At 37.3% G+C, this 27,789-nt stretch overlaps 3 protein-coding genes across 32 annotated transcripts in view; 1 reads left to right on the plus strand and 2 right to left on the minus strand.

Moving 5' to 3' along the window:
* Positions 1 to 5,169, minus strand: part of madd (MAP-kinase activating death domain) — a 46,468-nt gene extending 41,299 nt beyond the window's left edge. For 12 of the 25 annotated variants that reach the window (XM_067495685.1, XM_067495681.1, XM_067495682.1 and 9 more), the window contains exon 1: positions 4,740 to 5,168. The gene's annotated coding sequence lies outside the window, so the exon portion shown is untranslated. Of the gene's footprint in view, positions 1 to 4,739 lie in introns of all 25 variants that reach the window. The other 13 variants (XM_067495684.1, XM_067495686.1, XM_067495687.1 and 10 more) reach the window with 2 other exon arrangements.
* Positions 5,170 to 6,303: 1,134 nt separating this feature from the next.
* nr1h3 (nuclear receptor subfamily 1, group H, member 3) lies at positions 6,304 to 20,669 on the minus strand. Of its 6 annotated transcripts, none has more exons than XM_067495689.1 (11): positions 20,523 to 20,669; positions 16,795 to 17,006; positions 15,415 to 15,497; positions 14,305 to 14,547; positions 13,152 to 13,418; positions 12,801 to 13,006; positions 12,118 to 12,297; positions 10,177 to 10,276; positions 9,850 to 9,963; positions 9,531 to 9,625; positions 6,304 to 9,182 (listed from the first exon to the last, which is right to left on the minus strand). In XM_067495689.1, exons 3-11 carry the CDS (start codon positions 15,455 to 15,457, stop codon positions 9,036 to 9,038), a joined length of 1,395 nt encoding a protein of 464 aa, XP_067351790.1. In that variant the 5' UTR covers positions 15,458 to 15,497; positions 16,795 to 17,006; positions 20,523 to 20,669; the 3' UTR covers positions 6,304 to 9,035. The 6 variants fall into 6 exon arrangements, with proteins under 6 accessions (XP_067351790.1, XP_067351794.1, XP_067351796.1 ...); XM_067495693.1 differs by having other exon boundaries at positions 16,790 to 17,006; XM_067495695.1 differs by having other exon boundaries at positions 16,790 to 16,902; positions 20,523 to 20,652.
* Positions 20,670 to 21,785: 1,116 nt separating this feature from the next.
* On the plus strand, positions 21,786 to 26,609 carry arl14ep (ADP-ribosylation factor-like 14 effector protein). Its single transcript, XM_067495696.1, has 5 exons — positions 21,786 to 21,976; positions 23,160 to 23,355; positions 23,459 to 23,593; positions 24,218 to 24,258; positions 25,172 to 26,609. The coding sequence occupies exons 1-5, from the start codon at positions 21,906 to 21,908 to the stop codon at positions 25,398 to 25,400; spliced, it is 672 nt and encodes a 223-aa protein (XP_067351797.1). The 5' UTR covers positions 21,786 to 21,905; the 3' UTR covers positions 25,401 to 26,609.
* Positions 26,610 to 27,789: the final 1,180 nt, after the last annotated feature.

A 27,789-nucleotide genomic window follows, 5' to 3' on the forward strand; every position in this document is an offset into this window, starting at 1 on the left:
TGGCCAATGTTTGGTGAAGCCAGAATAAGTTAAACTTGTTTTATGGTATAGACCACTGAGGAGAAACTGAAAACCTTTTCAATTTCTAAAACTCATTACAATTGTTTGACAGCTTATGGAAAATGTGAATGTGGGAGAACAGTCTTTGAATGTGACAGAGCTGGCATTAGAAGCTTGCTTTCTATCAAACATCATGGGGGTTCAGTTGGAAATAGCATTGCAATGTCATGTGTACTTGCATTGACAATGACATTCAAAAATCCCATTTTACACTGTGATGGGTATAAGGACGATAATTAAACATGTTGTTAGCACAAAGGACATCAGACATGACATGCTTACATCAGTATCTACACTCCAGCATACAAAAACATTGCCTAGATTTTACCCTAAATAATAAGTCATGCTTCTAAACACATTGGATGGAATGCACAGTAAATTCTTATATTCAAGTCTTTTGGAATTGATTGGGGCTTTTTTTTTATAGCTATTATGTCAGCTGCTGTTGGAGAATTGGAGGAGAATACTTTCCAGTGGAGGCTTGCTGGTATCATAAGCAGCTTGGGAGCCTTGGTGGAATAAATCCATTGACAGCTTTTAGCATGAGTCTTACATCTGTGTGATGTAGTCAAACATTCACATTTACACATGCTGGTGATTTATTTGGCAGAAACCCTATTGTTTTCACATACCTCCAGACATGTCATGTTACATTATTAGCTGCCAGAATGTGACACATTACTGGCACAATCATAGGAAAGGTTAGGATAAAACGTAACCTGGTTCAATTACATCTTTTAGTTAACTGCTGCTTAACATTGTGTTTTCTATCTAATGTGACACAAAATCTATAAAATTTCAATAAGCACCTTGTAACCAAGGTGGAATCTGGCTTACTTAGACTACAGTCAGTGGAGAACTTGATATGTCTGTTTTTTCCATGAGAAATTTCTCCCAGAATGCTTTTTAAACAAAATGGCTTCTGTAAGAAAAAGCCTTTGCTCTCTGAGTTTAAGAGCCAAGCACCAAAACCTGACTCCTGATGCTTTAGACTGTTGAAAAAGCCACACTTAACGTATACAATATAAATACCAATGAAGAAGGGATGTGAGACAAATAAATCATAAATGTTACAACCTACCTGATAGCACAAGTCCAAATTAGCACCTATAACAAGAGTCTAGTAAAAGGAGTGTCATACCATGTATACCAATCAATCGTGTACGCACCAACAAAAGCCACATGCCTAAGACACTCCACCCTGAAACACAAACACTCTAAACCTAAAGCAGTCACTAAAGCCATTAAGCATGCACTGATAGGCTAAAATAACTAGTACTCTAGCCATTGTTGCCCACCATTTACTTGGGGCACCTGGGGGAAAAATGTATCACAGGTTTGAAATGAACAGGTCTCCATTATATGGAAGCAAAATTCAGGGTGAGAAAAAAAAAAAGTGTTTGAAGCAGTGACTACAAAAAACTTAATTATATTTACTTTTAGGGGATTTTGTCAATTCAACATGATAGATAGATTGATAGATTGATAGATAGATAAATAGATAGATAGATAGATAGATATCTTTCCAGTGTTTTAAAAGACTAAAGAAATGGTGAGTATGAATACGTTTTGTGTAGATTGTCCTGCCTCAGTGATATCACAGAAGCTGTTTGTGAATGACAATCAAGCAGACATCACTGTGTCACTGTCAATCTGCACAGATACTGTGTCACGTTTCCTTAGTGGCAGCATTGCCCAGCAGATACATTTCAGGGATAGTATAACCTAGAGCAGCCTTGGTTTTTGTACTTCATGTTAGTCAGCAGCCTCAGCAGTAACCATCAAATTCGTAGACATCATTTGCCAGAAAGGCCCCAAAACTGTTCATTAACACCCACTTCGTTGTTAATGATGACAATCAATTTGTGAGAAGACAATAATATATTGTTGCAGAAATGCATTACAACCCGCATGAATAAAAATTCATTTACTTCAATTTCATATGAATGTCCACATCCACACAGACCAGGCTCACAAACAGGGCAGACAGATGGCCTGCATTTAGTGGGACCGTATACACACATCCTGACACAGCCTTCCCTTAACCCCAGCAGCAATGGCACCACCTGCGTTTGACGCAGCATCCAGTGGACATAAGGGGTGGGTGACTTTATCACAATAGGATTCAGATGCATTATGGTGCTAATTAACTTTAATAGCTTCACCATCGCCATCCACAGAGATGCACAAGACACGTGGGCTATTTCGAGAAAACATTTTGGAGATTCTCACTGACACATTAGCATAAAAACACATTTGTACCACTGTAGCGATGCTAAAATCATCATGTTTTGTCGTATTTGAGAGGAAAAGCTGGTTCATACTTGACAGGATTAATGGATGAGTAAACTGGCTAACGCTGTCCAATGCAACAGTATGTTTCTGGTGCCATAGAAGACAATTCAAACAGCACTACACAGTGGGCTTAATGTCAGCACTTATCACGCATGGTATCAATATTCAAATGCACTGCAGGTCTGACAGTCTTCTACTGGCTTTTGCATGTTGATGAGCAAGAAGTTCAAAGTAAACTGTGACTAGACAGCACAGCTACATCTGCTCTGGTAAGAATCTATACCATCGAAATAAAACTTTTAGAGCTAGTTCTTTACACGATACAAGCTATTTCTAATCACGCACAATCATAACCAGTTTGGAGGCTGCTAAAAGTTTAACCTTCTGACCAGAAATTACTAGTTACAGAGAAGTATAATTTCAACAACATCCTACATACATTATACAAAAAAATAAAAATAACCTATATTCCAAAAGTGAGGGCTAGGCCTTTGCAGAATACTTATTCTATGATTCTATTCTATAATATTCCATGAAGCACAGAGCTGGAGACAGACCTATCCAGCACAGAGATTCTGGACCACAGGATTATTTTTAGATGAGGATATAGCACCACTTTGCAGATTGTATTTGGTGAGTGAGCTTGGTATTGAGTGTTCTTTCCGTTGCTGAAATAAAAGGAAATAAAAGAAACACCACAACACTCTGTGATCTTCAAAGAGAAAATTATGTCCAGGTTAACACAGCAGATGAATCTGGTAAAAGTGGTTTGCAGGCAGCACTCACTGGTTATGTAAGAACAGAGGAGATAAATATGATTCACAGGCCTCCAACATCGGCACCATTCTTGCCAGTCACAGTGAACAAGCAGTAAGTTGTGATGAGAACACTGAATTAGTATTACTTCATTGCAGACAGACAATAGAGAAGAGATAAAGGGTGCAATAAGAAAGCACTGATCACTCCATTCTCACTTTTAGATAACAATCTTTTCTTATTAAACTAATCTAAAAATATCCTCGGCCTGACAACTTATAAAAACGATTTTGCTCCTCTGAAAATAAAGCCTGTTACACCAAAATGATAGAGAGGTGTTCTGGATCTGTCATAATCAATAAGGGTACTCTCCTGTCTATTTATCTAATAATTTATTAATTTATTAGTTCATAAGATGTCAGGTGCAGAGCCAGGATTCTAAAACCTAGTCTAGCCTGCTATTCCATTTGTGATCACAGAATACATCTAACCAAAGCACTTAGAAAGCTGTGTTGCCTTAAAATAACTGTATGCATTTTTTAAAAAAGATTTTAACTTTTTTCTTGCGCAATACGGGTGGTGTTTGGGTGCAGTAGTTTAGTGACAGATTGCATTTTGATCATGTACCAAAATGCTAGTTTTCACATCAAACTGAATATGTTCTTTACCAACAGGGAGGTAGTGTGTATTACATAATAATGATATGCATATCTCTATAACATGAGATCTAGACACAAAAACCAATAGATGATGTACTGTCCTTTGTGACTTAACATTGGGTTTTTGAAAGAGGTATAGAGGTAATAATTTCTCAGATTCTTTATTTAAGTGAAAACACATGTATGCCAAAATAAAATACAAAGAAAAAAAACAGAAGAATTCACAGCAAGATCTACTTACAAAATACAGTACAAATATTCAATCCCAGAGAAAAAGGTTAGTGAGATTTCATATGTATTTTATATGTTCTATTTTCTGCTTTTTTTAGAACAAGTTAGGTGGAATAGCATGAAATAGAGATAATCAAGTGCTTTAACAGTATCTCAAAATTATAGGTAAGGACTGTGGTGAATATTCTTAGTTACCTTCTACCAGGGCTGGTTACTATGTCGCTTTATGTAATGCATGATGATTTTATAATGACACACGATTTTAAAGGGATGCTGTCATTACTTATATCATAGAAACTATCCTCTGTCACGACGTGTGGTGTGATATTACTCCCTGACAAGCTAACTAGGAGGATTACAGTAACGACATAGGCTAAAATGAAACATGTTTTGACTAATGTGATAAGGCAATGCCAACGCCTCTTGATTGTCCAGATATAGCTGAGCGTTTAAGCCTGTGGCTGTGATACCGTTTTTATATATTTATGACAAGAACCAGGCCTTGATGTTCACCCCAAAGATGCATCCTCTCACATCCGTTCTGATACGCCACGGATGGATTAGCTAGTTAGCTGCCTAGCTGCTAACAGTAGCTTGGCCAGTTCACCCCATCTCTTTAGTAACCATACACCAAATGTTGACAAACGGCGGTGACACCAGATGACTGTTCAGAACATACGCTGTAAATGCGGTAGACGGGTTTAAATGGCTCGGACATTTAAGTAAGAACACCCTTACCTGCATACATTAGCCCGCTAGCCGCTAACGCCCGCACCGAAGCCAGCTGTTGGTGACGGCCTGGGTTTTGGCTGGTCTCCTCGGTCGCACAGTGAGAAGGGCAGCGGTGTCCGTCCGAATTCCGTCGACTTTCTTTGAAAATACGGTGCAACACTGGAAACACGAGCTGCATATGGCGGCTGAGCAGGCTAGCTAACTGCTCTGACCTGTGATAAATGATGCAAAATTGTGTACGCCTCTCTGCTCGATGAACGGGTGGCTCGGTCACTTACAACCTGCCTTCACAACATCCTCTTCATCATCAGTCCGCAGGGAGTTCCGCATACTGAGAGCCCGAGCTAACGGAAGCGACGGGCGAACCCGAGGAAGACCACTTCACGCTCCCTGCCACGGGCTCTGTGGAATAGTAGTAGTTCACACAGCAACTATTAAAACATACTGCCGGTGCCCACACTCTTTTATTCCTGATAACACTGGCCAAAATGTTTAGGTTGGGGGCACTATAAATACATTATGATCTAAAAGCCCACCACACCCCCAAACTGTGCATTATTAGTCTTAGAATGTATTGTTGTTCGTTTGATTTAATTATTTATGTGAGAAATAGATTTTTCTAATATTGTCCTTTATTGCCTATTCTATATTGGTAGATAGTTAATATAGGACTTGCATCCACCTGGAAGGGTGCCACTACAACGGTCTTTGGACAAGACACAGGTGGACATGAAAAGTCTTGTGTGGTCTACTAAATATTTATATTATATTAATACAATATTTTAAGGTCATTTTAATGACACAGACACCATTTTAGGATCGAAGAAAACAAATAGCCTCCAGGGCAAAAAACATTTAGTATGAAAAATCGTGAACATTTAATGAAATTGTGCCACTAGCTCTAATATTAGTATAGTTTAAAACACTGGTACCCACATTTGGGATTCTAGCCACAATTGGTAAAATCCTAAATATTTTAAATGAGTCTTGACAATTTCATCCAATGAACATGATTACGTTTTACCTTCCAAATGAATATGTAGTTCTAGGTAGATTTAAGCTGGTGTGATTCAAGTTCCTGAGCATGAATACATCTGAACTGAGAGGACAAGTTATTTGGATCCCAAACATGAGCTTTAATTTAAACTGTACATATATACACAGAAGGTTTTCAGGAGTTACAAATATTAAAATAGTTTCTCATTTCTATATATATATCAATGTTTACAGTGTCAGCCCTTGAGGACAGGAATTAAAGGAGATCAGAGATGTCAGTTACAGTATATACAATACAAATGACATTGATACACACAGCATTCACACAACAACAAAAAGTTAAGTACCAACAACTCTTGGATTACAGACTTTCATCCAATTTCACGTTATTTGATGTGGGTTTCCCAGGGGCATGAATAAAAGTTTACCATAGTTTGTTATCAATATTAAAATTATTGATTAGTGTTTGGCTAGAAACAGCACCCCGAGTTTCATTGCAAAGGGACTGAAAACAAAGCTTTACGCTGCTAACTTAAACAAATTACTGGTATGGTTTCACAACATTGCACACTCCTTTATTAATCTGCTTCTTTTATTATTGATCCAACAGTCAAAAGTAAAAATCATTAAATACATTATTAAAAGGGTTAGAATGATGTACGAAAATTAATAACAAAGACATGTTCCCATAAATTTAAATTTGAGAAAAAAAGAGGGAAAAGCTTAAATGGTCACAAAATGCCACAACACCACTGACTTCTTAGCATTTCTGCTGATGAAAATATTGTTTTATAATTAAAGCATACTTAGATTTTCTGATATCAAATTGAAAGATCTGGTTCAGGCCACATTGAAATTAGCAATACATCCTAATACAGCTATATACAAAAACAAAACTCCCTTTCTTGGCTTGTGTAACTGGACTGAAAAAGAAAAACAACTGAACTGTAACCTTTTCAAAAGATACTATTACTATTTTTCTGTGATGTTTGTGATGGTTCAACTGCTAAGATTATAGACTGTGTGTCTGCGCGCGCATGTGAGCACGAGGTGGGGCCCCCATTTGTGTTCAACCAACTATGAGTGAGGTTTACTATATTTAGCCCCCTTTACAGTTCAATATCTTCAAAAGTCTGAGTCAACCAGTATTCAGCCAGCTGGCTGGGCTATGCTCAAATCAGCCATTAGATGCTTTAATCAACACAGTAAAACATAATAATTTTTAATGTCATATGGCAAAGATAATCGAGGCAGAAATTTCACCTATTTAAAATTCTGTCATAATTAGTAGTTTAATTGTATTATTAGCAACTGTTGCATCTCTTGATCTGTTAAGACTGGGTTTCAAACATACACGGTCCTGTCCAGTGCAATAGACAGGGATATAAAACCATCTTGTCAATGGAAGACATTTTAACATGTCACAGTAGAAAAAGCACAGACACCCCAAGTCTAACATCAACATACCTAAAAAAAAACAAAAGAAAAGTAATCCATCATAACATCGTTATCGAAAATATCTTCTAACTGGGATCAAATCAACCTTTAAAAGCTCAACAGTAATGTCATTTCAACTGGCACCTAGAACCACTGGTGAAATGTAAATTGGTTGAAACCAGACTTATACATCTAGGGTTATAAACATCTAACCATGATAACTGAAAATGGCTCCGCAGACAATTAATAAAATTCATGCCACTTCAAAAATGGGCAGAAATATAACTGTTGTTTGTTTTCTGCCTGCTTGACAAAATGTGAGTATGAAGAGAATAAAAGTCATAATTCTGAATTTACATTTTTATACCATCATTTATGTAGCAGTTTAAGTTTACACTGCACAGGGGAATGCATGGAAAACAACATAATTACAAATATCTAGAACTCTGTAGCTTTGTTTATCATAACTTAGTATGTTAATGTTTCCATTTATTTCTTGTTGTTCTCTGCTCCCCACTAATATATATTTTGGTATATTATTTTAGCAACACTTTCCAAAATCTGACATTTAAAGCTGTTTGTTTTGAGTACATGCTTAAGAAAGATACTCAGACTATGGTAGATCAAGTTTGTTTTCTTCTGTATATTCAGCTATACAATTCCTCAGTGTCATTCATACAGTATATTATCAAAAATAAAAGGCTGAAAAATTCTCTGCATCCTGTTCACACTTTTTATATATATATATATATATATATATATATATATATATATATATATATATATATATATATATAAAAAATGCTAAATGCAGCAACGTTATCTTTAATGCTAGTGAAAACCGCCATTTAAATGAACTATGAAAATAAATCCACTGCTTTGAATGAAATGAATTAAAGTACATCTCACATACACATAAGGACAAACAAGATGTTAATTCTAATGGAATCTGACAGCACATTAGTACCACCTTTTTTAAAAGGTACCATTGCTGGAGATAAAGAAAAGAAGTTACATTGCCATTCCTGTAAATAAGGGTAATCTGCCATTCACCTGCAGAGTTTTACTTTCTTGTGCATTAGTATGTGATTGTACAATCTGGTGGATTCTTTAAGTGTGCAATAAATATACAATTTACATGAATGTTCTATATGACCAAGAGGGTCCCTTATGCAGTTGGAAAAAAGCTAAATTAACCTAAAAGAAATTAAAGAAACCCAGAGGTCTACTTTACATTACATTACCTGAGCCTACCTAGTGATTTCTGCTTTTACTCTGAAAGGAACACAAATTTTATGAACAGATTACCACCTATTTTTTACATCAATAAAGTCAACTGCAGATATAGGTCTGCTCATGCTTATCTCTGAATCCATTTCCACCTATTGCACGACTGCAAAAAAAAAAGAAAAAAAGAAATATCACTATTTTAACTGAATGTTGAGCTGTAATTCTGACAACCAAGACCTGCTTAGAACTTTATGATTGTAATTGTTAGAGGATGAGTATTGAACTGCCCTAAAGACTGATATAACATTCAACAAATAACAACCAGAGATAAAGGGCTGAAGAGCCTTATGCTGGTTAATATCCATATTGCCCCATACATGCCAGCATCTACACAAATTACAGAAACAAAATGCTCAAAAGAACTAGGGGTCCATTTTCCTCTTTATCAATACAAAACCATTTAGCAGTCAGTTTGAAAGTGAAGGTCAATGATGCCTCCTTCCCTCAAGTAATAAAATAAAAATCTCAATGCTGTAGCCAAATCCTGACCACCTGAGCAGAAAGAAGTCAGTGTTCCTGTTGGATGTCATTTCTGTCTCAGGCTTCATAAAGCCATGGAGTGGGACATCAGGCTTGCATTCACTCATTAACATCCCAGATTTCAGAGAGCAGTGGCGGAAGCTTCTTGTCCTGAAGGCGAAGGGCAAACACCTGCTCAGAATGGACACTACTTAGTGTACGAAGGCTCACCAGCTTCATCAGCATACGCGGGAACATCAAGTGATCCTGAGAACACCATTTCAACAAAGTTAAATATACTTTTAGGTCTTTAACCACTTTTGCAAATGTATGTAATTGACTTGTACTGCAAGCGGTTTTCCATTAATATAATAAACTAACCAAAGATTTAAGAGACATTAAATGTAGTGGCACATTACAGTAAAACAGTTACTCATAGTAGCCTCTCTCATATGGCACATGACCGCTCTTTTAAGCCCCCCACTACTCTGAACATTAAAAAAAAATGTAACCTCAGCCCTGACCCAATGTGCTTGTTGTGATGACAGTAACAAGGTCGTGCTGACATACGGTCTGTCAGAAGTTAAGAGGTTATGTAAACTACTCGGCACTTACGTTTGGTCTCTTGATCATGATGTAAGAGCGCAGTGCGTCTACATAGGGTTGCTGCAGTCTCTCCACCAGATCGTGATCCTGCACATTTGGTCGATCTGAATAACGTAACATAACTGTAATATTATCATTTTTTACTAATGATCAGAATGTTTAGAAAAAGTGACTCATGCATTCTAAAGAAATCCACCGGGTTTTGTAATTCTTTAACTATAAACAGCTAAATTGTTAAGATCGGTCATCGTTAGCCTTAAATAAATTTTCACTTTGAAACCATTATCCTGAGGATTCACTGCAGGTTGTGCAGTTTATGAATTCTTACCTGCAGAAAAGATATTGATGGCAATGAGAAGAGCATATTCAGCCTCATCCAGACACAAGTCATTCATTCCTTTTGAAAACTCAAAGATGGGGTTAATGAACTCAAACTGAAGACCTGAAAAGAGAGTTAACATAGGAAATGAACTCAATTTACAAAAAGGTGAATGGTGAAATAGGAGCACCAAATGTTGTCTTGTAAAGTACCTACTAAATAAATCCTTTTTAGCACAACCATATTCAGCATTTATACATTTTATAATTTGCATTTGTTTGTCTCTGTCTAGTTGCATCTCACCAATATTTTACAGGCAGAAAAAAGCAAATACACCTGCTTTGGCAAAATCCTCCTTGTTATAACTGAAATCCTTTAGAAATGTAATGCTATCAATTGCAGGGTTGTACCGGCGAGAGGTCTCAAGCAGCATAATCTGTGGAAGATGAGCACATCTTGATTAGTGGAAAATTTATATACAGCCAAACTAAGATCAACTAACATGATATTGAAGGAGGCTGTGCAAAAAAATTTTTAGGACCCAGTGTTTCTCTTTTTGACTTTTTGGGGCGGTTGTAAATGGGGGCTCAGTAGCTCAGTTGGTAAGGCAGTTGTCCACGGACAACAGGGTCAGTGGTTTGATCCCCGGTCCCAGCTATATGGTTTCTGGGCAAGACACTGAACTCTTAACAGCCCATTCCCATTCCTAGCTGTGCAGTGCTAGACCAAGCCCGGTAGAAATTAGGGAGGGTTGCATCAGGAAGGGAATCCGGTGTAAAAACTGCCATATCAACATGCGGACAAATGTTTCTCTTAGGACTCTTCAGCGGTGCTAATGTGTACAGGTCCATGAACATGTGATGTTATAAAATAAATACATTTAAAAAATAAATAAATAAAAATCACTTTGAGGCAGTCAATATTATTAAAGTACATTTTTTCACATGCTTGAGTTAATTTACTTTTTTAAAATCTGGGGGGCTCTGGAGGCCATAACTGTAGTAATACACTGATCAGGCATAACATTACTAACACCTGTGCAATTTAATGCAATCCAATATAGTGGCTCTGCCATTGTTTCAACTTTTACAAGGTTATAATTTCACAGTTTTTAGGTTTAAACTGTCAGAAAGGTTATAATTCTACAATGTGTTTATTATTGAGGTTAACAGTGGATTCAACCCAAATTTGGCAAATATTGGATCGCATTAAATTCCACAGTGGGTCATAATGTCATGCATGATTGATGTGAATGTCTGAATGAATTGTTAGCGTGTGTCCTTTTCTGTCAATTTTTTTACACCAGGTTGCAATCTTAAAAATGTAAGTTTACCTTTTCTACTTTTGTCTTCACTGGTGGAACTGCGTAGTTACTTTAAAGCTAATATTAACTAAACTAGTCTAAAGCTGCAATAATGTGACAAGCTTAGACAAATGTTTCAGAAAATGACTCACTTAAAGACTCATAAGAAGTTACATTTAACTTTAAGGTTTAGATGCCGACACTGCTCCATAACAATGACTGCTGCAGTGTGTACAGTTTTAATAACAATGAATATAACGAACCAGAATAATAATAGGCCTGGTGGCTTGATGAGTAAAGCATCAGGCTGGGAACCTGAAGTCTCCCAGTCCTTGAGCGAGACACATTAGCCTTTGGCTAAGTGAATAGGGGGATGGGTTAAATGCAGAGCACAAATGTCATTGTAACTTGTACATATAGTAAATGTATATGTACATAATGACGACCAATAATCAGTAGCAGCACTGCATTTCGCTGTGTGGTTACTGCTATGCGATGCATACAGGGGAAAGAAGAGGAGCACTGATGATCTAAAAAGATAAATGCCCACTTACGTAGCGCTTTTATCCAAAGCTTTACAATGTTGCTTCTCATTCACCCAATCTCACACACACATACACAAATGGAGGTGGCAACCATGCAAGGTGCTCACCTGATCCACCGGGGGCAACTTGGGATTCAGTGTCTTGCCAAAGGACACTACGAAACGTAGCCAGGACAAAGGATCGAACCACTGACCCTGTGGTCCATGGATGACTGCCTTACCAACTGAGCTACAGCCGACCCCACATATACACTATATATTCAAACAATTGCATTGCTCTAAAAAGTTTGTACTTTTAATTATTTGTAACAAATAAAAGAAATCTGTGATGGGTAGTTCCAAATCCCTGGCAATCAGGGCAAAAACATTTTAAAATTAGGGCTCATGAGAAAAAAAAAAAAACACCATCTTGTCATAAATAATCACAAACCTCAATGGTAGATGTCTTTAGTAGAGCAATCTGGTCTTCTCTTGTGAGCTCCAGGAAACCAGGAAGCTGCTTGGCAAAATCAACTATCTCCTGGACTGACATGATTGCTAGCTCAGTAAAGTGGGCGAACCGCTGCTGACGTACTTCACGGTTTTGCAAGTCCTGACTCTGTGGCCACGGCTGTTGAACGCACACAGAATAACAACACACACACACACACACACACACACACACACACACACACACACGAGAATTCAAGAATTCTTTAGCCTTCTTTTGATTAAAACCCTAATACAGACTGTATTCAGGTTAAACCAAGACTGCAGAGAGGCTCAAATCATGCACAATCAAGCTACAAATTCATGCTATTAACGTTTGCATTTTTACCACCACCTTTAAGTTGGCATTTTTAACATTAGCATCAGTAGTAAAGCAAGTATATATTGCGCAACAGAAGCAATAAAAATGTGTAAAGGTCACATTTGTTGGCTTCTGATAGCCTCTCAGCTACTGTAGCTGTGCCACTAGCTAATATTAATTATTGGTAAAAGGTGAAAATTAGAGCTACATTTTCATAGCTGAGCATGACCACTGTAACTTTTCTTGGAGGTTTCTAAGGATGATTCAACTGACTGGCACAAGTGAACAGAACAGCAAATCTCTGCTTTGAGATGTTCACTTACTGTCACTTTTGTTCGGTCAAGAAAAGACCTCTTGTTACACTGCTTCTGCATGGCCACCAGCTTTTCAATCATCTCCTGCTGCTGTGGATCCAGTATAGCTGCTTCCTGTTGAAGTGTGGGGGTGACCACGGCGGACGTTCGGGCCGTTTCGTCCTCCTGCTGCTTCTTCATCTTCTTTAGCCGGATTTGTTCCTCAGAAAGCACACCTAGCAGTCAAAAGGGAAGCAAATGTTGACTTGTAAAAGGATTGTGTAATAGGATCAATTATATTCTCACGATTTTCACCCTGGCTGTAACCCCACATGCCAAAAAAATATACATTTTCTTAATCTCTGATAAATTGACACTCACACTGCTCCAGCATCCCTGCCTCTCGACACTTGCGCAGGCGGCACTCCTGGCACTTGCGGCGCATGTACATGTCCATTTCACAGCGTCCATTGTTCTTGCAGGTGTACTTGGCACTTTTAATGACGCTGCGTCGAAAGAAGCCCTTGCAGCCCTCACAGCTCAAGACATTGTAGTGAAAACCAGATGCTTTGTCACCACATACACTGCACACCTCATTGCCGAGCATCTTTGGAGCAGGGCCCTTCTTTCTCTTTACAGGCTGACCATCTAGGATAGATGACAGAAAGGATGATTAATTTCGCATTGTTAAAATTTATTTCACAAACCCGTGTGCAAAGTATCCAAGTATGCAATACAAGAAATAATGAAAATAGTTGCAGCCTGTTGACATACAATGACATGCAACAAATTTTTTTTTAATACGCATAACAATTTAATAAATCTATTAAAATAGGAATTGTTAAAATAGAAAATGTGTCAAATATTTACAAAATTCTAGTTATCTTTTTGTTAATCACTAATAAGTCTGTTTAACATATGAAATCTAGACATTGTCCAGAGTTTCACACATGTAACACACAGTGAGCGATCTTCCGAGTGAGAAGCATTCTCAAGCTCTCTGCTTGATTTCAGTGTGTGATCAGCTGTAGTATACAAACCATGTGTAAGTGAACCATGTTTAAGACATAACGGGAAATTACCACCCAAAAAAAAACGTGGTTACTGTAATTTGTAAATTCATTCAAGACAAAAAAAACAAGACAAAGACCAAGACCAAGACAGGACAGATTACTACATTAGATTCTTTCTTTATGTTACATCTTGGGTTGACCGTGTACTTGAAATTACACAAAATATTAAGGTCAGTATCACACTGTCTCTTCAATCCGAAACGGACAACGTAGTATTGTCCATTTTAGACATGAACTACCACTTTCATCTTTAGAAAGGTGAGTCAATCAGGGAAGTCCTGTTTCCTCTCACTGGTGACTAATGGTGGTTAACTAAAGCAGCAACAATTGCATAAACTGCATAATGTTTTTAGAAATGTCTAAATATATATTCCGTATAAAGAAATTATGTGTACAATTTTTGTTATCCATATATGTATCTGGAGACAAACAGTACAGCTTAACGTTTGTTTTTCTCTGACCTATGCTGGCAGAGGTGTCACCTATAGCTGGATCAAGCTTGATGTCACTTGGATCTACCGGTAGAGGGCTGGTTATCTCAGTCAGTGAAGGGCCATTATGAGGGGGGACAGGGAAGTCATCTGGCTGGGAAAGTTCAGCCAATGACAGCAGGCCATCATGCTTCATTGCAATGCTTCCACTGCTCTCCTCAACAATGCAGTCCAGCTGCAGTTCAGAGGCCCCTTCAAACACCTTACTCTCATCTGTGAGGAGACACAAACACAGTCATATTTAATACAACTACCCATTATTTGCCTTTGTCTTACTTGTGATATACATCCAAATTAGATGATGTTGATCAGTCAAAAGCTCAACAGAAACATATATAGAGATGGGTGATCTGAAAAAAAAAAAAAAATCTAGAGTTTACTTTTTTCCATATCAATTGAAACTGAGTAGTATAACATAATTCAAGTCACTATTCTTCTACTGTTAGTGCAGATTGTTTTTCCAGCGATGGAACAAATGTGATGCTTTTTGTTCAGGTTTCTGATGTAACTTGTAGATGATGGAGGTTTTACATCTAAATTGTTGTCAAGCCATTTTGAAATGACAGAGAAAGCTACTTTGTCTGAAATTAACTCTTTGTCAAACTCTTTCAAGGTGTGAGCTTAACCTTTTACCGCACTTCTATTCTCTTTGTAAGCTTGGGTGGGATGCCCACATTAATGGCACATACACAATCACTGGATTATGCAACTACATTATCAATGTCCGGATATGACACATTTAAAGTCTGGATAAGAATTACTGATGATATTTATGATATAAAATATGATGAAATTATATCACAGCCCTAAACAAACAAATTATATAATGCAGTACTAAGCATAAACACTACTTCTGTGTAAATTAGATCATTTACTTTTAACTGAAATCCAGTTTTTGTCTGAAGATGAAATCTAAGGAACATATTTCAGAAGCACCCATGCATGAACTTATTTTTTTTTTTTTATAAAGAAAGATGTTCTTTTTAGGTAAACAAAATAACTACCCATTCCTAGAGCAAATCAGATACTCTGTAGCGGAGTACCTGTGGACTAATATTTGAATGAAGAAGTTCTTCTTACCATGACCAACATCTGGGATATCAGTCACAGACAGCGTGGACATCTTCTGCACAGCAGCTTGTCATTACGAAATCAACGTGTACCTGCGCAATGAATGTAAACACCATTGTTACTGCACTCCTGTAACACATTTATGTAAATTGTAAGACCCAAACTCATGTGGAAGTGCAGTACACGTTTACAAATTTCTGAGTTACACCTGAATTCATGTCATAGGAAACTTGCTACAAACACCTTCTGCTGTAAAAGCAGAAATGAAAATTTGTCATGTGCTACATATGGATGCATTTCAGGAAACTGATTCAGCAGGCAACCATCCAGTTTTGGGCTATTTTTACCCGCCCTGCAAGAAGGAAAACCTAGTAATAAAGTATGTAAACATCTCATTTATCATTTATATTATCTGTATTCTACTAATATTGATGTAAGACAAAATAGCACTGTACTCGTCTTTAACACATCTTGTTAAACTGTGTTGATTCCGTGTATGAGTAGACAACACAAATAAAATCATCTATAGCTGTGTAAAATATCGTGACACACTTCAACGCATCAACTAAGGTATCGAGCACCCAACTTTATCTATATCAGATGGGGAGGAAAAATATTTTAAATAAAAACATAATACCGCCCGCTTCAGTTTTCTTACGCACAAGACCTAAGCCGTTTTGTGCAAACATTTACACACAGATGTTGGTATTTACTCTTTCCTCAGTACTCCTAGAGTAGTGATTTTAGATGAATATGTCAGAAACACTGTATGGCCTGTAACAAAGCCCAGTCCGATCATCACCATTTGACGTCGCCACACTTAACATTTTTGGCATTTAAAGACAAATATTACTGCTAATAATCTACCTATCTATGTATGGGTTATGGGTTGTAAATAGGTGCTCTGGTCTACTGTAATTTATCCTACTAAATTAACTACTTTAGAAATCTAAAATTACCATTATTATTCTGGCACTTCATTTTGCTTAATCATTCAACTTGAGCTGCTTGTCAGTGCCATTAATTTTATTTTTTATTTCTGTTTGATACACTAAGTTGCAGAAAAAGAACCAACAAATGTAAGCATTTTTTGTTTATTATGACGATTTGTAATATTACATACTCAAAAATCACTTAAGTATTAGCTATAATTATCAGTTACCATACTTTTAAACACATTTGTTCACTATTCAGTCTACTTAATTTTTTAACAATCAAAAGCTGATCACGTGTTAGTGAGCCTGGTAGAGAATTTAAATACTAAAACATACCATAAGGGCCTGATATCTAACACCACACCAAGATAAACAATATAGCCCCACTGACAACATTTTGATAAGAAGTTGTAATCACCACAGTGACACTGTCATAGTGTTTGACTGACCTTACCTCTGAAGTAGACGTCTTATTTATCGTCTATCCATCTTCCCATGTAAGTCCACAACCTCAGTATGTCGATATCACGGCACTGATGGAGGACTTGCTTGCCTGATTAGCCTGGAGGATGCCAAAACCCCTGTGACTTATTGGATGGAAGTTTAATGACTCAAAATCATGAAAAGAGTGAGTAGGAATGAAGACACGTCCCTTTCTACAATGCCCTATGGGAGATAAGCGGAAAAACAGTGCGAGGGGGAGGGAGAAGGAAGGCGGGTGGAAGAGAGAACAAGAGGTTACTATTGGTCATTTGCGTGGCTCTAAAATCCCCACAGGGCTGTGGTGCTGCAGCCTTTTCCTCTTTGAGAATATAGGCAGTCCATTATACTGCAACATAGCCACAACCTCGTACCAAAGAGAAAAATTAAGCTGACCGCATCTTTTCTTCAGTTCTTTTAAAATATAACTAGATGAAGTTAAATGCCTGGGCTCCCAGTTTGTAAAGGTGGCCACAACTGAAAGACCGAAGCCATCAGCTATGACAAAGAAAGTCTCCAACCTGTGGGTGTTATTCTTTTATTGGGTTAACTCAAATTGTCCCGTGGTAAAACATTTCTACTCTACCTGTGTTCTAATGTCATCTCCAGGCTGATCTCTCTGTACAAGTCCAATGTCCCCTGCATCTTATCAGTCAGTCACCTTTGCCCATGTTCATGTTTTCATAGATGGCAGGAAATTAAATGAAAGCACTAACAAAATCAATAATAGGCCAAAAAAAAGCATGTATTAAAATGCGGTTTTAAACCTTATTACTCGCACATTAATCATGCATATTGTTCAGAGGTTATAATAAACTTTCATAATACAGTTGAGTGAAAACGTTTGTATCCCCTTAAGCTGCAATGATAAAAAGTGAAACAACTTTGTTTTCCCTCTTTAGCATATTATTATGCACATTTAGCTAGTACAAATTTTCCTTCATTGTCCACCCATTGTTTTTTTTGTCCACAAAAAAACATAACATCACTGAACATATTAACAGAAAAATAATGAAAATTATATTACTGCAAAAGTTTGCATCCCTCTTGATAAACCCTATAGGTAATGACCTTTTATAAGTAAAATCAGGTGTCTGATTATTGAAAGACAAACACACACACACACAAAAAAGACTGTCATCCCTTAATACATAAGGAGTTACCCCAAGTGTGTAAGACTGGGCTTGCATTTTAAAGTGGGTAAATCTCCAGGGACAGTCTCAAGCGGTTTGCTGAGAGCAACAAAAACAATAGGATCAGAAAAACAGCTTTCAGAAGACCTCAAATTGAAATTCGTAAACTTTCACATTGCCGGAGATAGATACAAAAACATTTCAAAGCGTTTAGGGGTAGCAGCACTAATTGTGAATACTATATTCCAGAAACATGGACACACAAACTATTTCACCAAGTGTAAGACCAAGGAAAAACAGCTTGAAAGAGGTGCTAGGAAACTTGCTTGGGAGCTATGCAAGAATCCAAAACAAACAGCAGGGCATCTGACTAAGTCTTTAGAGGCAACTGGAATAAAAGTCCACATCTCCACAGTTTAGTCTGCACCATTATGGACTTTTTGGAAAAAGAGTATACATGAAGCAATTGCTTACTTCTAGATATAAGGTAGAATGCATGGAGTATGTTAATAAGCATATGAACAAAATGAGTTCTGAAACAAAGTTATGTGGTCTGATGAAAGAATAGTTGATTTACTTGATCAAAATTCACACAGGTATGTGTAGGAAGAAACTGCCTTAAAAAACTGTCTATGAGGAGAGGTTATCCATTCCCGTAGTGCTGGTTTACATCCACACCAGGCACTAGAAAAATGCCCAGCAGTCACATTTTCCATTTACAAAATGAAAAGTAGAAAAATGAAAACAATAAATATAATTTTCTTAAAAACTTTTAAGTAACAGATTAATGTACAAGTTGGATTTTAGACTGAATTTTCTCTCTCTCTAAATAATATCTGATAAAAAAAAAAATGAGAGTAGTTTTTTTCCCCCAATTGTATTTCTAATGTAATGACAGGTGGGAGAGCTAAAGCTAAAGCATAACTCATTCAATCTTCAATTTAGATAAACATATGCTTATTTATCAAATTTAAAGGTAGGTATACAAAACATGTATCAGTTAAAGTTGCCGAAATACAGCTAGGACCAGAAGCTTCAACCCACTTTTGTGAAGGTTATCTTAAATTAATTTATCTTGGGGGATACAAACCTTTGCACAGATTATATATCTAAATCTAGGCACTGATAAATTGCTGATAGGTGTGTAAGATTTTGACATTTTTACACCAAAAGATGAATGTATCAGTCAGCAACATAGGTACTGTATGATTATAAATGGCAGATAAATAAATAATGAAAATAATTCCAATAATGTGCTGAAGACATAACCAAAACCTGAAAAACTGTCCCAATTACTGTCAGTGACCATGTAGGTAAGTGACTGTGAGAAAGCGGGTATCATAATTATCTCCCACTCAACAAGTGGGAGTCTACAAATGTAGTCAGCATAAATAAATGGGAAATGTCTTTGTCTGAATCTCTCAGGGTACCAACGGATGTAACTCTCTCCAGTAAAGCAAAAATGGACTGCCACACTCAGCAACATGTAGGTGTGAAAGCAAAGTGTGAGTGTTTTTTTTTTAGGAGTCATGGGCTTCAAAATGAGTCAAAGTTCCCACAAACGCAGTGATCAAAGAAGAAGTACGTTCAGGGTTGCCAGACATTCAGACCCACCCAGAGGTTTTCACTTCTTCTGAACAGAGACCTCTGCTCAATTTAACATTGGATGAGGCTCAATGACTTGAATGAGTAATAATAGATCGATGTAAATCATACACAATGACAAAAGGTGCAAAAGCCTTCTGTACAAGCCTATACAGATTAATAACTTTAATTAGGCAAAACAAATAAAAGATTGTGTCTGTGGACGCGCCCATCATCTGTAAACTTGTTTACAGACACACAAAGTAAAGCATGACATTTACCAAGGGGAAAAAATGACCAAATACGCTCGCACAGATTGACAGACTTTTGGCAAATAAGTTAAATTTGAGAATTCATCAGTACTCCCACGGATCATTTGTCAACTAGCTAATTAGCTAGTTGTCGAGTAAAATGAACCTTTAGTGCCGTTGGCGTTTTGTTTTTCTTTTTCGCAACTGTGTTAACCAGTTTACGTTAGCAATGTAAACGGTTAAGAGTCGAAACATTTGACAAGCTTCGCGGTGAAAAGGTCACGTAAAAAAAAATAAAAAATAAAAAAAATAACACATTCCGTAAACAAAATAAGTAACGCTAGTTGTTTTGATCTGAGACCTTCCACTAACCAGCGCAGTCATGAGCCAAATACACAGCCAGCTAGCCACAAGTTCGGTTTATGAATATACATTAGCGTTAAACTTAAGGGACTGTTTACACATACAAATCGTTATGTCGCTACCATACACACACTGTACTAACACAAGTAATAAGTTAAGAGATACTTAGTTAGGTTAGATAAGCATTATGGTCAATCCACACAAGGCTAATACCGTTAGCCTAGCACCTTGCACTCAAGAGGAACTCCCTTTTAATAGCTTAAACTTAGCTAGTTTTGCTAACATTAACATCGGACGCCACAGGCACAATTAGAGTAATAATTTAAATAAGCAAAACTGATTAACTTGCCAGATAAGTTGCGACGACTTACTAGTTAAGGTAATGTACTACTTCCCGTCTACGTTGCGGCCGACTGCTTTGACACCCAAAGCTAGCGTTAGCATAAGCGCTGGCTCGCGTAGGTGTGTCATGTGATTCCGCCGCCCCGGGGACCCGCGGCTTACTCAGCAGCACACATCTCATCAAGCCGAGAGCCAGGGGCGTGAGGGGATTACTGTCCGGCGATGCATTTTACAGGCTCTTCAATTAACGATCCTGAATTTGAAAGGTTTTACTGCAGCATATTTAACCAATATTTCCCTTAAATGTAATAGGGTTATAAAAATAAGATTATAAAATAACAATTATTATACAATTACAATCTTGTATTATACACAATGATAAACAGTTGTCAGTAATGAAGTGTTTTTAGCCTCTAAAAATTGTATTTTGAGATTAGAACAAATCTATGCCTAATTGCTGCTCAGTTATTTTACCCTTCTCACATTACACTGTTTCCATAAAACATAATATTAATGTGATGCCACAGCCTTTTATAATCCCGAGTTCCAATCATGGATTAGAAATCATTCCATTACTGGACTAATGTTAATTGATTTTTCTGTGTGTCATATGTGGTAATTTGTTTAGGGATATGCACCAGAGCACAATACAAATTTTATATATATATATATATATATATATATATATATATATATATATATATATATATATATATATATATAGATATATAGATAGATAGATAGATAGATAGATATATATAAAGCAGTTACACACGTTTGCCCATGCTCCTTACAGGCAATAAACATTTCTCAGTACACAGCTCAGAGACTTTGGCTGAGAGACTTTTTTCATCTGAGAGACAATTTACCACATTTTCATATTTTGCAAAATCGTTGGTCACATATGACACCTATAGATTGTGGAGGACGCCTCATGGTATAACGTAGCGAAACATTTAATTACAAATAAAAACCCTGTACTCAAAATGCTAAGTATTAATAGCCTGTATAATAACAGACAGGTAGGCAAAAGTATTGTATAGCTGTAATTTGTATAACTGCCTATGTCTTTCTCAGACCCAAACGACATTTAGACGGTTTCCTGTTTGGAAGTCAACCCAAACACCCAGATTAGTCTGACAGTATGTAATGTTGTTGACAGCTCCGGCATAGATCTGTATGACTTGAAGTGGTTCAGGGATGGGCCTCACGCGTTTTTTGCAACGTCTGAATGATGGCATGAGTCGCCGCTAGATGGAGGACTCTCTCAAGGCAGAACAGGAAGCTTCAGCGGATATACATTTTATTTTCGTCGAGGAAGAAAAAGAAAAATACAAATCAGAAACTGCAAGAGTGTGATCCGTGTTCAGCGAAATTTTCTGATCTATCTTATCGTTTTACAGAAGGATACCATGCCCGTTATTTGTGCGGCGACCGGGTGCAACAACAAATTTGTCAAGGGCTCAGAAATAAGATTTTACAGGTATGTTTTCCCCAGTAAGGCTGAGGCGGGTGGTTTTCTGCTATTACAGTTCTTCTAAAATGTTCACATTAATTTGATGGTGCCTAAACTTAAAACTAAGATTATCTGTATATACGATCGAGTTTAATTTGTATTATTAGGTAACTATACAATAAAACATGCACCTCGAATTTTAACCAGATGCTGCGTTAAGAGATTCTACAGATGTGCGAGGACTAGTGATTAATCAGCATATCTGAGGGGTGTGGATCTGAAAAGCGGAATTAAGGGTTCAGAAACCTAGTCTCAAACTATGGTGTGCTTTAAAAACAAAAACGAAATTATTATTGTACATCACTATTAACAAGTGAAAGACATAAGCTCAGTCAGGAGATGTTGTCTTGTTAAGTAAGCAGTCAATCCACTTTGAAGAGGCTGAGAGAAATGCAATCATTATGACAAGGGGCAGCTATAGCTCAGTTGGTAAAGGTTGTCGTCCTGCAAGAGTGGTTTGATCCCCGATCCCCGGTCCCGGCTATATGTTGAAGTGTCTCTGGGCAAGACACTGAACCCCCAACAGCCCATTCCTATCCCCAGATGTGCAGTGCTGGTCCAAGCCTGGTAGAAATTGGGGAGGAGTCTGTCAGGAAGGGCGTCGGTGTAAAAAAAAACAAAAAAAAAAAAAACAGTGCCAAATCAACATGCGGACAATGATCTGCTGTGGAGACCCTGAACTTACGGGATAAGCCGAAAGGACAATAAAAAAAAAAATGACGAGTAAAATCCCTCAACTATGGTCCCCAAGGCTTCAGTATAGATAAACTAACTTTTATAGTGAAACTAGCTGTGAGTTGATTCATTTAAATCTTCAACCAAAATCAATGGGAAATCTAATATTTTGTTTGCATATGAGTTGACATTCAATGACAGAGGCATCATCTTAGCATCTTAGCTTTAGTCTGGTTTAGCTGAAGGGCATATTGGCTGACAACTGCATATGTTCACCTGAATATTTTAGATGTACAAAAAGACTATAATATAAAGATCTGGAAAATATGTATCTGATAACTCACAACTCCCCACCAGTAACTGTCCTTTTGTAACATTGATGGATTGTTTACCATCTTGCTGTTTGCCATTATCTTTCCAGATGTCATGGTTAAAATCATGCCTACTAAAGCTTTCCTTCTCTCCTCTGTACCAGGTTTCCACTCAGCAAGCCTCAACTTGCTAGTAAATGGGTGCACAGTCTGGGGATGAAAAACTTCATACCAACTGCCAACACATGTCTCTGCTCAGAGCACTTCAGAGCCGATTGCTTCAGAGACTACAATGGTAAACAGTTTTTGAGAGAGGATGCAGTGCCCACTATATTCACCCAGGGGCAGGATTCATCAAAGGTGCAGCCCCAACATTATATATACTATTCTTGTCAAACAGTCTGTTTTCAAATCCGGTTGTCATGTTTTCTGTTATGTGAATGTACTTATGCAAATTCCACAGATTGAACTTCGTAAAAGAGGGGTAATACCAAAGGAGACAAATGTGGCAAATCAAATGTCAACACAAGCAGACAGAGACAGAGACAGAGCAAGAGAGGCTGCCAATCTACGTAGAGACAAAAGAGGAGGAATGAGGGTGAGCTCTCTGTTACTCCTGTCTGTGCTGTGGGTAGATATTGTTGTACAAATACAGTATATTACAGACAAACCTTTTTTGGAAAGACACCCCAGGTATTAGTTATAGTTAGACTAAACAAATTCAAACTTTTGTCACCATTGTATGCTGGTACTGTTTATACTACAATTAGTACTGCTACAGTTCAGTGTTTGAGAGTAAAGTCAGTTGTTTAGAAATCTGCTCAAATCTGCCTAAATAGCACCTTCAGAGCAGAGATTAAGGTGTATTATTGTAACACAAAATATAATCAGTAGTTTGATGAAAACTAACTTCTCCATCAAAATGAAGCTAAAAGGATGCTGCTGTCTCATTATAATTACTCCATACTCATTAAGACTAACTCCAAATGACTATTTCTTTACAGTAATGTATCAATATTATCACTGTGACAAGCAGCACTGGAGTCGGTTTAAAACTACAGTAAGACATTCAGCAACTTTCAGTAGTTAAATTTAATCTTTTAAAACAAAGCAGCCTGTGTGCTGTCGTGAGAGCAGCACAAGCAGCATTTTCCTATGTCTGTTTTCATTATGGGATCAACTATAAAATATAGTAACAATAAATGTATTTATTTTGTCACAGGGTGGACGAGGGGGGCGTGGAGGAAAGCAGCCAGTTGACAGGTGAGACAGCCGCTAAGATTCTTTGGGTCAAATTCTTTTATTTTTTCTTACACCAAAATATAATGATGAGTTGACATTTTTTTTAACACAGCAACTGTTGAAAACCATTCAAAATGCAAATATTGTCAAAATATTTCCAGAGTAGTGGGCTACTACAGTGTGGTACTAATTTATTTTTTTGCAGCATAGCTCACTTCTCTTTTGTCCAGAGATTTATATTGTCACTATAACATGTGGTGAATTATAATTCATTGCATTTAGCAGTATATTTAAATCATTTATGTACTCATGTTACTCTGAGCCGCAGGCAAATTGGAAAGCCTATTTTTAGACATATAGTTTTTCCATTTTTAAGGAATAGAGTGATGTACTGGTTGCTCACAAAAAAGTAATGGAAATATTATTATCAAGACTGGAAAAGAAAGCTAGAGGGAAGTTCAGTCCTTCTTTTCTCACCTTCACACAGCTGGCCAATCAAGACGTAAAGCCATTGCCAATGTTTGGTGGTTAATTTTGGAAAGTTACAGAAATGGTCCAGCCCCCTAGGTTCTTTAATTAGATTATTCAAATTTGAAACTTGATTTGACCATTGTTTCATAATGAAGTCAAAGACAAAACTGTCCCCAGGTTTTTTTTTACCCCCACCCCACTGAGAGCTTAATCATTTTAATTGTCATGGCCTGACAGTTGTCGATGCCGACAGCATTAATGTGGATTTATACAGCGATGGTTTATTTTCAGCCAAGATCGCTTTATATTGTCACAGTGTCAGACATAAATAAAAAGGAACAAGTAATTAAAGAACCACTAAGGGGAAAATGCTTCAAGAAAACCAAATTAAACCATATTAAATACTTGGAATCAAAGTGAACAGATTACATAGCGTCATCAGTCTTTACTTTTTATCCTGCAGGCAGACTCTTGGAGCCAAAAGCAGAGTGTACGACAGCAAAGGTCGACTGATCTCCAATGGCAAGGACATGTGTGACTGTTTGGATGTGGACTGTATGGGTTGCTTCTACCCGTGCCCAGAGTGTGGCTCACGCAAGTGTGGAGTCGAGTGTCGCTGCGACAGAAAGTGGCTTTATGAGCAGGTGGAAGTGGAGGGTGGAGAGATCATCCGGAACAAGTTTGCTGTTTAGTTAACCAATCACTCTCCCTGAACCCTCAACTGTGCAATGATGATGGACATATTTAAGACTTATGCTTTGGGGGGGAGTCTTTCGGAGTGATATTTGTCACATTTTGCAAAGCTACTGCCCTTGGTAGAAAACTGCAGAATGTTTGGTGTGCATTTTGTTGGTGCTAAAAATACTGTTAACTTTTTTTGGTCTTGTATTTACAAGACCACCCTTAATCATAATTTCCTAAAAATCATCTAGTGTTCAGCTGTCGGCGGATTGATGCTAATTAAAAGGGAAATTGAGAAGGTTTCAATTGCCACAGTTACGAAGTTCTTGCTTGTTCTTGTAATTTTTTAAATAACTGTGATAGGTATGTACAAAATACAAGCCCAATTCCAAAAAATTGGGAAGATGTGAAAACAAAAATCAAAAAAGCATGCAATGAACTCATCTCATCAACCCATGTTTTATTCACAATAGAACATAAACAACATATCAGATGTTGAAACTAAGAAATTCTACCATTTCATGGAAAGATTAGCTCATTTTGAATTTGATAGCAGCAACACATCTCAATCTGTTTTTATTTACATTTTACACATCTTACTAACTTTTTAGAATTGGGATTGTAGTAAACAGATGTCCAAATTCACTTTATTTTACAAATTTGTCTATAGAAGATTCATAGACATATGTAACTGCTGAGTCTGGGGTGCTGGTTGCTCAGTGGTAGAGCAATGGGAGTTGGGATACAGAAGGGCACGGGTTAAAACCCCATCCCCACCCGGTCGACCTTGGTGCCAGTCCTGAGCCCGAATAAAAAAAATAAATAAATAAAATGGGAGCGGCAGGAAGGGCATCCAGGGAAAAACAGATCCCAAATCAACGTGCAGAACACATTCCGTGGTGGCGACCACTGTAGGGACAAGCCGGAAGCCGTTTATCTTTATTTAACTGCTGAGTCTGTGAAAAATTTTATTTGGTGATGGATTGTTAAGCATGCAATTCACCCAATCTACAGAATACAGTATTTGGCAATTAAATGAATATTTACCTATAATAATTATAATTTCTTGCAGATGGGTACTGACATCTGTGATCCCTTTTTCACAAATTTCACTTATCTACGACATAATTTCCTATTTGAAAAACATCACTTTAAGGGGCAACAATAACTTCCCTTGAAATTCACACTGTTTTCATCAATAAAATATTTCTTATGAGCTATTCTGTTGTAGTAATCTCTGTTTTCACGCCCAACTGTCAAATGACTTTGTCCCAGCATTTTGATTTTACATCTGAAATGGGCAACTGATATCCGGTTAGAGAAATTGGGAGATTAAGGTTTTCACATTTTAAATGTATTCTGCAAAACAGTCAGTTTAATCTTGTGAGATATGTAAATCAAAGCAAGTGGCACAGATTTGTTTCAGGTTCCTTTAAAATGAAAGATCTAGCTGTTTCTGTGTCGACTAAACCGAATATCTTTGGATTGTTGGTCAACTAAAAGACAGATGTCACCATGACCCGTGAGAAAGTCTCATGGACGATGTTACTATTTTCAGGTATCCTACTGACTAATTACTGAAAAATAATCTGCAGATCAATGGATAATGAAAACACCAGATTATTTGACAGATTTACAGATTATTTTACAAACTGATAACAATTTATAGGTGAAGAAAAATATTAATAAATACTGGTTTATTAACACGTTAACAAAAAGAAAATAGCTCAGAAAGATACATTAAAAACATGATTAATTTGGGTTCAGTTTGAGTTTTGGATGACTGGGTCTACTTCAAGAGCAGCTGTGCTCTATGGAAATTAGTGGAAACAATCAGGAGATTCTCTTTCCAGTGGGGAAAATCAAAACGCATGGTCAGGGCTAAACCATTCTTCCTGTTGTATGTCTGTGTAGGCTGTAAAGACAATTCATCAATAAATAACAAGCAAAAGGCATATTTATGTGTGCTGAGAAGCATAGGTGATTACTTTTAACGAGACATTTATTAGATTTTCTGCGTACAGTCATTTTAATAAATGAATAACCCTTTACAATGTGATTCATTTTTAGTCCTCTTGGGTTATTTTTGCCTGATTGTCACTGACCGGACACAGGAGTCATTTTTAATATCCTTGTATACTGACCAAAGGCAGTAGGCGAGCAACACGACACAGCAGTTCATCATGCTGGCTAAAGAATGACTTGCAGAACGGCTCAGACGGCAACGTCTCGTTGCGACACGTCTCCGTGTCCTTGAGCTCAGCTGTAGGTCAAGTGTCCAGATTTGCTTTGCCTCAGTATCATCTGCCTATAGCCAGTAAATTCACAGTGGTGGATTTTGTGGGTGTAAGAATTGTGATAAATGAATGCTAGAAATGTAGTGTGCAGTCAGTTATACAT

The sequence above is a fragment of the Channa argus genome, chromosome 2, assembly GCF_033026475.1.
Source record: "Channa argus isolate prfri chromosome 2, Channa argus male v1.0, whole genome shotgun sequence".
In the NCBI taxonomy this organism is placed as follows: domain Eukaryota; kingdom Metazoa; phylum Chordata; class Actinopteri; order Anabantiformes; family Channidae; genus Channa; species Channa argus.